The sequence below is a fragment of the Acomys russatus genome, chromosome 4, assembly GCF_903995435.1.
Source record: "Acomys russatus chromosome 4, mAcoRus1.1, whole genome shotgun sequence".
Lineage (NCBI taxonomy): Eukaryota > Metazoa > Chordata > Mammalia > Rodentia > Muridae > Acomys > Acomys russatus.
The window spans coordinates 53,527,100-53,540,348 of record NC_067140.1 but is presented as its reverse complement, the minus strand read 5'-3'; the positions used below and the strand labels follow the sequence as shown (position 1 = coordinate 53,540,348).

The window sequence follows — 13,249 nt, the reverse complement described above, 5'->3', positions numbered from 1 at the left end:
AGGGGGTGAAGGGAGAAGTGAGGGCGGCACAGGCCTTTGGGGCGCTGCCGAGTAATGGGGCCAGGATTCGAAGAAGAGCTGAAGGCACCCAGCATTTCCTCCAGCCTGACGATAACATCAGAGCCTGTCAGGTGGTTGTTGCGAGAGAGTGTGCGCGCGCGCGGGAGCGAGCGCAGGGAGCGCGCTCGCACAAACTTTGTGCCTGCGGGTGCGCCTGAGTCGGCTCGTGGGGCTCCGAGAGAGGCTGGCGCGGGGCTGCGAGGGCCGGCTGCGGCCGAGGGATGCGCCGCGCCCCGCCGAGCCGGTCCCGCCGCTCCAGGTGAGACGGCTCCAAGAGCACCCCGTGCCGCGGCCATGGGCACCCTGGGCAAGGCGAGAGAAGCTCCGCGGTGAGTAACTGTGGCTCCCGGGGGGGCACTGCACTTTACTAGGGAGGGAGAGCTGAGCGGTCCTCTCCCTGGGGTAAGACGGAGATCGGACGACCAGGGAGCCTCCCTTGGAGAAGAATTGCTTTCCGGGGTGGACCATGACCGGGGACCCGGGAGCCGGGTTAAGACTGACGTCGGGGGAGAATGGGCGTGAAGCAGACACCCCCGGAATCCGGCACATTGAGTGAGGAGAGAGGACAGAGTCATAGCTGCTAGGGTGGCGAGGTCGTAGGTAGCCGCGCCAGACCTGGGGTAGTCTGGGCCCATGCCTTTCACCTAACCAGCGCTCCACAACAGTCGACCTCCCTGGATGCTCTTCGTCAGGGCACCCCCAGGAACTCCCACTCGAATACTTTCCGCACCCTTGGCACCTGCTGCTGGCGCGGGGCGCGGGTAGCGCCACCTGGCGGTCTCTCCAAGCCTTCAAGCACAGCAATGGCTGCAAGCGGAGGTGGCAGTGCTTGCCTGCCCTTTGACGGGGATAAAAAAGTTTTCAGATTGGTGGTCTGCGAGCCTGCATTCCTCCACCCATATTCTAGAGAGATGTTTCGGGAAACCTTGAATGACGCAAGGTGAAGGAAGAGTGGGAGAGTGGCTATGAACAGTCTGGCCCTTGGCAGCAATAAGGGGCCTGGGAGAGACAAGGGCAGGGGGAGGAGGGGGGAGTCAAGACATTTAACGTTTGTCCTCAAAACACAAGAACCTGGCAACTGCCGGGACACCGCTTCCCCTTCGTTAGGGCCCAGCCGGTTGTGCCCTTCACAACACCATTCATGGGGAGTCAGTCAGATATAACCGCACCATGCCCATTCTTGTCCTCTGCCAGGCCATGTCATCCCCGGCGTTTCTTCCACCTTTTGTGCCACACTGCAGTGGATCTGTCCATTGAATTACCTCTGTGTTGTGGACGGCCTGGGGCAGCAGAAGTGGCCCAGCGCAAGCTGCCTTTCCCTCTAAGCAGACTGTCCGCTCTCTCCTTCCTCCTTGGCCCTGAGGATACCTGTGCCTGGAGACTAAGTCCCCCCAAAACCAGTTCAGACTTTTTAAAACTTCACACTGGAGGCTGTGGGGGAGAGGGGAAAGCAAAGCTAACCACTGTAGGGCTGAGAAACCATCTTGAAGTCAATGTGGTTCTTTCAAGCTTTTGTTGTTTTGTTTTATTTAATTCACAAGTTAAACTGGAAACGTGTGGCCCTTTTAACATGATTTTGTATGCTTAGTGACTGTTCACTCTTTGCATAGTTAGAGCGCTCTCAAAACTTCCTATAGTTAAGCAGTGTATAAATCCTTATTTACAACCATTTCACCAGAAGGTGGGGGGAGGGGGATGGGTTGGGGCAAGGGAGGTGGGGGGGAGGGGAAGTTTAGGGAGGGGCAGGATCTAGAACTGTAGCTCAGTGAAGAGTGCTGGCCTGGCATATGACAACCCTGGATTTGGTACCTAGCAATGTGAAAGAAACGTATTAAGGTATTTCTCTTATTTCCTTTAGATGCACCCTGATGGGGTGTTAGGAATGTTCCTTTTAGGCAGGTGTGATGGAGTATACTTGCAATTCTAGCACCCAGGAAACTGGTGGAGAGTTTGGGGCCACTCTGGGCTACATAGTAAGACCCTATCTCAAGAAAAAAAAAAAAAAAAAAACCCAAAAAACAAAACAAAACAAAAAAACACAGTTCTGTTCTTGTGGCCAGACATACCTCTGTTGCACATCTGTAGATGTTTGAAAAAGGACTGTGGAGACCCTGGGCAGTTCTTGGGTCCTGAGGACCACTCCAGGGACCTGCTCAGTGAATAAGAGCTGAGGTGCCACATCTACGTTAGTAACCATCTGTCTGTCGGAAGCACCTGACTTTTGTTGTATAGTGAATAAACCCTTTTGGCCTCCTGACAATCTATTCACCAAATCCAGTGTGGTGATAAACACACAGTCTTAAGGAGGAAAAACTATTAGATAAATAGAACCAGAAAGGCCCCAGATACTAGTCCCTGTGATAGCCCACATGAGCACGTTTTAGGACTCAGTTTTCATATCACACAGTAGCATCTTTCTGGACAGGCAGTAAGTAGCTTAGACACAATGCAGTTCCCATCACTGTGTCTTTGGAGCATGGAAACTCACCCCATGAGGGCTGTTTTCAAATTATCATTTGATTCTCAGACACTGATCCCTTTTGGGGCCTGGATTAGAATCAGTGATGGCCGAGAGTTTGATGGAGTTCGGTAGCACCAACCTGATCCTTCAGAAGTAGGAGCCAGTGGCGTGGGTTAGCAGGTTCCCAGTTACCAGGGTAACAGAGCTTCCTTGGTCCCCCCTCAGTTTGGAACAGAGCCCCATGTACACCATAGACTGATGCTCTGAAGTTGGAACAGAGCTGAAAGGGCCAGGGTGTCCCCTGGAGTCTGGCTGTGCTGTATGGCCCCTGGTCAGAGTACCGTCTTTATGCAGGCCGATTTCTCCAACCCCAAGTGTCCCTGGGGTGGTTGTTTGTTTAACTAAAGATATGGATGGCCCCTTCCGAGTGAGGTTTTTAACCTTGTCAAGAAAGCTCTTCCACACAGTTCCTGGAAACTGCTTTTCCTTCCGCTGAGAACAGCATGCCTCTTGCCCTCCACACTCTTGGGACAGTCGCCTAGAGTTAGGTTTCTAATATTCAATGTCCTTGTCAGGTTTCTCCCACTAAAGCTGTTTGCATTAAGGAACTTTCCAGATGCCTCTGTTCAGGAATAACTAGTGTACACTGCTCATGTTGTATAATTTACAGAGCATGTTACAAAGGCTCTCTCACATGGTCTTCCCTGGCCTACCGCAATGACTTACTCATGGAATAAACACGAGGTTAATTGATGCTGGTTTGTGCTTATAATATGTGTTACAGTGTTCTCTAATGTTCACTTTTCTTCTTTGACAATAAACTATAAATTAGCCAAAGGTGAAACAGGAAGAGGAGAACAAAGCTCATGCCAAAAAGAAAAAAAAAAAAAGTTATCGGCAAAAACACCTAACATCATTGAACATTCAAAGATTGTAGGTGTGGGTCTCTGTGTGTTTTTTAATAAAGAGAAAAATAAAATACACTGCATACAATACTTTTTGCAGGGTGACTTGTATCAACTAGGTCATGCCCAATAATGCTGAAGATGAGGAGATGAGGGTCCACCAGACTCCTAAGCCTTTCCACATCCAAATTATTTTACATTCAGCTCTAGAGCAGGCAGCTCCACTAAGGGTCAACCCCTCCCCCATTTTCTCTTCATTAAGGATCCATGTGGTAAAGGCTTGATGGAATAATGTTTACTGGTCTAAATGATTCATAGTGGTTACTGGTGTTATCAAAAATGAAACTATTTATTAAAACCAAGATTTGTAAGAAAGGCAGAGATGGCTGAAAGATCTAAATGCCACCCCCACTCTCTCCCCACCCTCCAGTCTCTGAGTTCTGCAAGGTTCTTAAAGCTGTTCCAGCGGCCCCCTGTACCCCGGTACCTTAGGCATTGCTTCAGTGAATGAAACTAACTGAAAATGAGACCAGCGGAACCAGCCCTTCAGTCCCCAAGTCAGCTAGAAGCTAAGGGCCATCAAAGTCCAGTCTTCCCTCTGCCTCTCCGCTTCTGGAAGAGAGACAGCAGCACAGAGCAGTCTTTACACCACTGGGGAAAGCGCTACTGCTGCCCTGGAATCTCACCTTGTCATTTGCTGAGGAGATGTCTCTTTAACAGCCAACCAGTCCGTTCAGTGCTCTTGCCAAGTGGGAGGGGTATGCCTGCTACCAGCCCAGCTTCAGGGACTCACTGTCCTAGCTCCTCTTCCCTCTGTCTTCGGAACCTGGAGCTGCCAGCGAGACCCCCAGTTGCCCTGCCTATCCTCACTTGAGTCTCTCTCTCTCTCTCTCCCGACAGGAAACCTTGCCATGGCTCCAGAGCTGGCCCCAAAGCAAGACTAGAGGCCAAATCAACCAACAGCCCTCTCCCTGCCCAGCCCAGCTTGGCCCAGATTACCCAGTTCCGAATGATGGTGTCCCTAGGACATTTGGCCAAAGGAGCCAGCCTGGATGATCTTATTGACAGCTGCATCCAGTCTTTTGGTGAGTTGGGTAACTGCCCACATACATAGAGATTGCTGTGTTATTTTGTTCTTTGCCTTAAAAAGTGTCTTATACAAGAGCAACCTAGATTGTATTTTGGCTTTAAAAATAGCTTTTAAGCCTTTGAAATGTTGGAGACAGTCTGCAGCACTTATGGCACATGACTATGTGGGTGGAATAGGTCGTGATGAGAGAGAGGTGCAATTTGAAGTGAGAAAAGTTACTGAGCGAAGTTGGCATTTTCTTTGCATGGAGGTTCGTCTCGTGGTGGGAGATATCATATATTGGTATTGGGTTGTGATCGTTTTCTGTCCTTTAGTCCTTGGGGTAGAAAAATAAGTCTGTCTCACACTGCCAAATAGAATTTGAGAACATGTAGGTCATTCAAGGAAATAAGGTCTCCATAATTCCCCCTTACAGTCTGGTGGTGCGCTTGTGTTTATGACCAGAAGATAGGAGGTCAAGGGGTGCAGGTCGAGCTGGGGTGGGTGTCAAGGTGCTAGGAACTGAGCATGTGGGCACATAGGCCGGCCGTGCATGGTACATGTGTTGCCTTCTGCCCCTGTGCATGCAAAGTTGTGCTGCCAACAAGGAATGTCCTGAAAAGATTTCATTTTAATTAAGCATTTTCTTTTGATGATTGCTTGTGAAACGGTGATTTGAAAGAACTAAATACTGGGTTTGCTTCAAAAAAAAAAAGGGGGGGAGCAGAATTGAAACTGATGGAGTCCAGAGAACTCTATTAGTTCAAAGATTTTCCAGAACCCCTTTCTCCCATGCCTCCCTTTCCATGTTCCTGCATCTCCCTCTGGGAAGGAGATGAGTCTGTCGGGGCACCTCTGAAGCGCCAACCCAACCCAGCCCAGCCTGAGCCTCCTGGAGAGCAGAGGGGAGGTGTGCTCAGCTCTCAGAAGTGGGGACTCTTGGTGTTTAGGGCTTGTTTGTTTGGACCTTATTTGTAGACTTGGGAAAGACACAGCACTTTGGGGAGATACATCCCTTGCGACTGCCTCAGTTTTGGTTTAAAACAGTGCTTCTTAAACATCCTTCCACACTCAGTCTTGTGGAGATTTTTTTTTTTTTTTCAGTATTGCAGATGGCTGGTTCCCACCCCTAGTTTCTGCTTGAGTAGGTCCAGCCAGGGTGGGGTCCAATAATTTGCATTTCTAACAAGGTCCCAGGTGAGGCTGAGCCAGCTGCTCCCAGAACCTCCACTTTGAGAATCACTACTTTAAAGTACTGTATGTGTCGTAACTTTTAAAAGGAGAGGTTTGGGTGTCTGACTTGGTGCTAGAGCGTTTACCTAACACATAAAGGCTTGAATGCAATCGCCATCCCTGAAAAAATGAAAGGCTATTCATTCTTTTCCCCACCTGAAAGATTGATTCAAGACAAGTATTCTCTTGCTAAACTACATCTTCAACCACAGATTGAATAACTTTGTGTTTCAAAATCATCATAGAAAATTTACACATTCAAGGAGATGGCTAGGAACTGGTGGGGATCAGTAGCAATGAGGTGCAGGTTAGTGCTGGGAGCTGGTGGGGATCAGTGGAATTGGGGTGCAGGTTAGTGTTGTTAGATAAGCTACAAATGTCCCTCTCCTTGCCTGCTAGTTGCTCTTTCTAGACCTTCAGAACACACAGTCTAACTAATACATGAACAAGGACCTTTATTCTCTGTTTCACTGCTGAGGGCACTGGGGCCATAAATCTATCACAAGATCTTTCTTCTTTTTCTACCAATCATCCAGCTACCTGATGAGCTCAAGACTGTTCTCTCAGCCTTTAAATACTTGTGGCTTCAACCTCAAAATAACATGGCCGGCTCTGGAGTCCTTTCCAAAAATAACCAGTTATAACCCACTCCCTCAACCATTCCTACAAAGACAATGGTACATTGTTTTCTGGAATATGGTAAGGTGAAGAGTTGGTAGTTTAAAATGCAGTAGCTGGATAAGTCTCACTGAGGCTAAAACCCCTTGGGCTATTACCAAGAAGGATTTATTAAGTCCCTAATTATACCTGACCCAGCATGGGGTGGCACCCAAGAAAAATGACAGTGACCAAGCACCTGTTTCATTAGCACTTATGGCACCTGTGAAATACCCTGTAAAAGAACACACACACACACACACACACACACACACACACACACGTGCTAATAAACGAAGGTGTTCAAAAACAAGTTCCTTACACTACGTACACTACATAGTGTTTGAACAAGGCTCGTACTGAGAAGGACTAGCCATCACCTCACAGCCCCTAGGACATAAGCATGCTGTGGACGAAATCTCAGGCTGGCTATATCATCTATTACAGAATTTCCTGTCAGAGAGTTTACATAAAAGATGCAAAATAGCAAAAGCTCCAAAATCTCTTGTATGTAGGAGAGAATTAGAGGGCGCGCCTTTGTGTGTCTGCCTTCTCCTGGCTATCTGTTGTGGGAGGGGCTTGACACTGGCCTATGAACGGCTGCTTTGAAGATGAAGACAACTACTCATTTCCTTTCTTACATTTATGCTGATGCCTAGGATGTGGTTTTCCCAGGCTGCATATGGCCACCTAGGTCAGCAGCCCCTACATTGGGATATTGTCATATACATTTTAATTAGTTAAAATGAAATCAAGTGTAAAGTTTAGTTCTGATGCCTCAAAAGTCAGTCATCAAACAACTGATGGCCTCAGGTGGTGACTCCTACTGGACAGAGTAAACAAATAATGTCCATAGTGACAGAAACTGATAGTGTTGGAGAGGGAAGATGGCTGACTTGAACGGAGAAGCAACGGGCAGATTTTTCTAGAAACTGGGCTTGCATTCACGTCTCAGGTGCGTCTAAGGGATAATGTAAACACTAGTGAAAAGTGACTGGGGACTGAGATGTGTATACTTAAATCTGTCTCTTGAGCATTAGGAAGCATCAGTTGCCTACCCCACCCTGCAACTGTTCTCAGAGGAAGGCTGGATTACAAAGCTTTCAAGGATGAAGGCACTGTGGGAGGGAGGCCTGCTGCAACCCTCTCAGTGTCCAAAGGTTACAGATCTGTGATTAGAAACACCCACCCTCCAGCCGGTTACTTTGCTTGTACCCTGCAGCAGCCCACTCCCACCTCCTGTTTGGATCATGTGGGACTGCTAGTTAACCCCTTCCAACGCTGAGGATCATGAGGTGGATCATCACAGCCAGGGATGTTTATGTCCAATGTATGTGAATCACACCATCTGTTAGAGAGGTTAAAGGCCTGTGAGATCACTTAAGCTTTTCTTTTTCTTTCTTTCTTTCTTCCTTTCTTTCTTTCTTTCTTTCTTTCTTTTTCTTTTACTTTGCAAGAGGGCTACCAGCATTGGAGCCAAGTGGAAAAAAAAATCAAACACCCCAATTTACAAAGTCCTTTCATGTCTCCTTTCCGTGCTGCAAGACAACTTTTGATAGCATCAGGAAACAGTTGCATATGTACCCCAGAAAGAACCCCCTATCTAGCAGCTCCCCATGTCCGGATCAGGCTTTCAGGGCCAATGACATCAGTACATCTGAGTGGCTTGTGTTATATAGGGTGTTTTTTTTTTTCCTTAGTGTTCCATAAGTTTGGTTTTCCTTCTCTATTCAAAACAACCCCGAAGTAGGTCAGGTATTATGGGACTAACAAGAAAAAAAAAAGTGGGGCATCTGAGATCTGAAACAACACACCTTGTACCCACAATCTAAATAGAAAACATGCTGCCTTTTCCTTCTGCCTCTGCCTCTGCCCCCAGCCGCCATTTGTACTCTAGCTGGGACAGGTGTGGCTCTCTCCCCAAGATAGGCCTCACATTCCCAGAAGAGACTCAGTGCTGCACAGCATAGGCCAGTCTGCAGGCCTGGTCACCTCCAATTATAAACCACAGTTCATTCAGTGCAAGAAATAGTCACAGACACCACCAGTATACCATCAGATGTCTGGCTGAAATTAACTCTTGAGTCCAACTTATATTCGTAATCTACCATGTGTGGGCATCACACTAGCGTTTTCCCAACTACAAAGACCCTAGGACTAGTAAGTACATTGTCTGTACTATGGGCTAATTCAATAGTAAGTGCTTTGCAAACCTTAATATATATATCATGGGAAGAACACTATGCCTGCCTTTAAAACTGGAGCTGAGTGAAGGCAAACACATACTTGCTAGAACCACAATCTCCTTCACAGCAGGCTGCTCCTCATCCCTCTGTGGTTTTAGCTCCCTGCACCGAAGGCAAGGTGTATAGGAGATAGCCACCACACGGCACTCTATGACTCAGATGGGTGCCTTAGAACTGGCACCTGCAAGTGCCAAGCCATGTATGTAAAGTCACATATATAAAGCCTTACCTACAGTTGATAACAGGCCCCATGTGAAGGCTGCAGCTGTGCCTGAAGCCTCCCAATAGAACTGCTGAGACCTGCAAAGTTTCTCATAGGAAAAAAACCAAAAAGACAAATCACTGGAGCATCTTATGCTAAACACCGGACGGTGCCAGGAGTGCCCAGCAAGGCTGTTCCCAGCCCTCTGGAGAGAACTGGCATTCTTCGATCAGTGTGCCACTTACACTAAAAAGCCCTTTACTGTGCCTCTGCTGGGCTGGTGTCAACCTGTGCCCCTGGGCTATCTGCCCTCTTGTGAGTGTGATTTCTGGTGATTCTAGAGCTGAAGAAGAAGATGGCTAAACACTCTTCACCCTGAGGTCCTCTGTGGCATTATCCCTAAGGACCCTCCCTGTGTGCTGGGAAAAAATCACTCTTTAAACCAATGATGTGTAAGAGCCACAAGACCCAGAGAAATGAATCGTTCTGCCGATTCAGGGGTGCCTAGTAGCTCAGTACTCGTGGATCATGGGCTCAGTGGAGAACGAGCTTTACCTGAACTGACCCTCCTGGGCTTCCTTCCCCCACAGCACTGTGGGGTATTAGTTTGCTCTCTTGGCTGCCAGGGAACTGGAGTTCAGAAGAGGGAAAGGACATGTGGAATGAGGTCCTGCTCATTACTGGGCCAGCTGCTGAGACCAAAGCTCGGGTCTGCTCTCTGAGGCTCCTGTTCTCTGGGCTGCAACAGAGTCTCATCACGGGGGGGGGGGGGGGGGGGGATGTCGGGGGGAGGATGTCAGACTCTCAGGTTCCTGATCAGCAAGCCCCGAGGGGTTTCTCCAGCCACTATTTGCTCTCGTTATTGAGGAAAGGTCCTCATGAACTGATATTGAGCACCGGTGGCCCCGTAGCCCACTTGCTCCTTGGAGACCCCAGGACAAACTTGTTCTCAGGCTTTCTAGGAAAAGATGAGCAACAAACACCTCTGAGAAGCAATGGAACAAGAGGTTTTTCAATTTACAAACTGGGAAAGCTCTCAGGGAAGGCAGCCTCCTCCTCGTGGGAGCGCGAGAGCAACTCAGCCGGGTTTAATTAGAGATGTGCTCTGCCTGGGAGCCGTGTTGCAGATCCCAGCACCACTGCTACACTTCCCCCTCTTTCTTCACTGCTGCAAGCTACCCACAAAACTTTGCAACCTGTCAGTCTTACACTCAGGGAAGTCGACAAAGTAGATGTGGTGCCCACAGCTTTGTTCCTTGCTCTCAGAGACATTTTTTTTTTTCCAGGCGTCATTTTGCAGCTTTTGTGATATCCAACCCATTTCTTATGCTGCAGTAAGGTTTCCGTTCTCAGCTCCATCCAGCCTGCAGGTCTCGGGTTGGGGTGGGGGGAAGGGGGGGTGGCGGCTTTAAAAAGTAGCCGAACTGGGAAGAAATGGAGAACTGCTTTGTCCTGGACAACCAATTGAATGAACCTGATTGGTAATAGGGTTTTCTTAAGGCTTTCATGGGGGAAATAATATGAACCCAAAAGCAGTCTGCTCTGTTGACAGAACAATGGCTGGACCTCTGAGAGCCTTGAAGAAAGGCATCTCACGAACAAACTTACCTCCCGGCCTTCCAGTTGCTGCCTCATGCCTGGTACGTTTGTGGAGGCCTGGTACTGGAGTTTGGGCTACAACAAAGCCAGGTTTCCCTGCCTGCGGGGAACAGAGGAAAAAATCGGAGAAATAGTAAAACTGTGTAGGCAAGGCCAACTTCATTGATCTGTCTTCCATGCCACCCCAGTCTTGAAATCCTTAATAACCGTTGGAAAGGGGCCACCTTGTCATGCCTATTAATCTTAAAAATCACACAGCCAGTCATGAGCGTGAGAATCAGAGGAATGGGTGGCGACGGGTGTATTGCCGAATGATGACAACATGGGGGTGAGATGGGCCTATAATGTTTTCCACTTTATGGATATGGAAGTGTGAGGGCGGAAGGAGGTAATAGCCTTATCTGCTAGCAGTGTATAGTGTAATGGTAATCTATACTAGAAGATTGCCCAGCCCACAAGATCAAAGCTGTGCTATTTTCTTTAATCGTGCAAGACATAGCCACCATTAAAGAGTAGGTTATGCGCGTGTGTGATGTGGGAGCTTGGCCTTCTGGTGTATTCACACCTTGGGAATGAGGTAATGAGGCAGGCCTGGGAGCCTAGGTTTGCTGGTGTATTCACACCTTGGGAACAAGGCAGGCTTGGGAGCTTAGGTTTGCTGGTGTATTCACACCTTAGGAACGAGCAACATTACTGCCACCACATCCCCCTCAAAGCCATCCCTGAAGAGCCCATACTTAGACTCTTACCAGCATCTTCAGAAGGAGACCCAGGATGCATACAGAGCAGTGTTTAGAGGGACAGGACTCTCAAACCTGACAGTCTTGTTCTGTATTACCAAGTTAGGAATATGGCTGAAGTGGTTTTCAGTTCTTTCATACCTTAAGAAACTAACTCTCTATGTGCTCAAGACAAGATACACTAAATAAATAAATAAAATAAAAAAGATGAAGAAATCAAACATCAGCAAAGCTGGGATTTTCTTAAAGAAAGTATTATGAAACAAAGATTAAATCCAAGAGATATTCATGGAGAGCCCAACAGACTATGGTGTGTGTGTGTGTGTCTGTGTGTGTTCCTTAACTCACCTCTAAATTCACCTCTAGGATTAAACCTTTTTTTCTTTTCTCAGTTTTGTATACCTCAGACCTTCCCATGCTGTGTGCCATCTCTGTTCCACCTCAGGTGTGCATTCGCCTTTATCCCCACTGCATGCTGACATTGTTGTTGGGGTACACACAGTCTTGGCTGAGCGGCTTTTTTTTTTTTTTTTAATGAGTTTGTGTGAAGTTGTGTGCCTGACGTGAGCGGTCTGTTCATGCCCGTTGCCTTTTTGGTCCTGCTATTTAATGCTCTCTATTGCTAGGGGTTTGGACCAGTTAACTTCATGGACAGCATTTGCTGGTGTTCTTTCCCGCGTTCTCACGTTTATCCCTTTGTCAATTTTACTATTACAACTTGTAGAAATTTTGTGGTTTTATGTAGCTACATTTGTCTTAGCTTTTTAATCCTTTATTAATTCTAAGCTTAAAATCTATATTGCAAGCATGTGGGGAATCTCTTCTTGTTATTTTAATCAAAATCAAAATCATGTTAATATATTCAGTATATAATATATATCGTACACTCTTGGGACTGATCAATAAAGTTTGCAGGGTGTTTTGCTCGAAGGGAGAAAGCCTTTGGCTTTATTTCTGGGATTAGCTTAAGGTCAGTCTGATTTTGGATGTAAACCAAAATACTGTGCACGGGTCATATTGTCACTCAGTGCCCTGGTTTCCCTGATACTGTCAAAGATTATTAAAATCAGTTCTGGAACCAAACAGTGTCTGGAAGAATAAATAATGTGGTCTCAGATGTAATGCTTAATGTGAACTTGACGGGAACCTTTCAGAATTGATATATAAAGTGCTTTTGTATATAAAGTGATTTTAACTGTTTACAGAACCAATAGCCTTAGAACACTCAAAAACTCAACCATATTTAAAATCCCATTTTTCTAAATTATTACTATAGACTAAAACTATGTTGTTCTTAAGTAGGCCTTTTTGTGATCAGATATACAAAACATTGACACTAATTATCTAGTCTTTTGAACTAATCAAATTACTATTTCACTAATAACCAGATTTTGAATAATTATTGTGAACAGTACAATGCCTATGTTAATATTATATTTATTTATTTATTTGGCTTTCTTATGTTCTTATACCTACAATATTTAACTAAAACTTAGAATTCATAGTTTTAACTTTTTAAAACAACTCTGGGAAACTTCAGAAATATAGAATAAAAAAAGGAGAAAGTGTATCCTACCCTCACAAACAATATTAACTTATGAACATTCTCAGGTGTGCCTTCTCCTATGGACACTCACAGAGCCAGTGAGCCTATTGCATGCTTAAAGATAGATTCTCCACACCTCTGTGTGTTCAACATTCACATTTTAAGCAACTATGATCCTGTGATCAACATTAGTATTTACGAAGAGGCATACTAGCACACAAAGTTTCTATTCTATCCTCAAATTGATATTTAAAAAACAATTCTGGCATAATTCCATTAAAGATGGGACATAAAGTTGAGGGTTGCTTGGCAACTAAAATGATGCTTTTGAAGACTAAAGGCATTTCCCGAAAAGAAGAGTACTTATTTTTTTCAGTGCTAAATGCTAATTATGATCGTCCAAGGCTGATTATAGATGAAATAAATGAAGGGGGAAAAATACTTCTACTAGCTGAAAATGCAAGATGGGAGCCTTTTTTTTTTTTTTTTTTTTTTTTTTTTTTTTTTTTTTGTTACGTGTGGTGAAAGTGA

The 13,249-nt window shown here is 46.1% G+C and overlaps 1 protein-coding gene across 1 annotated transcript in view; it reads left to right on the top strand.

The window, feature by feature from the left end:
- The first annotated feature begins 223 nt into the window (after positions 1-223).
- The window catches only part of Rasgrp1 (RAS guanyl releasing protein 1), a 58,999-nt gene continuing 45,973 nt past the window's right edge, over positions 224-13,249 (top strand). Inside the window, exons 1-2 of the mRNA XM_051144368.1 lie at positions 224-389; positions 4,327-4,511. Of these exons, the coding sequence (XP_051000325.1) occupies positions 355-389; positions 4,327-4,511 (220 nt within the window). The 5' untranslated portion in view covers positions 224-354. The remainder of the gene's footprint in view (positions 390-4,326; positions 4,512-13,249) is intronic.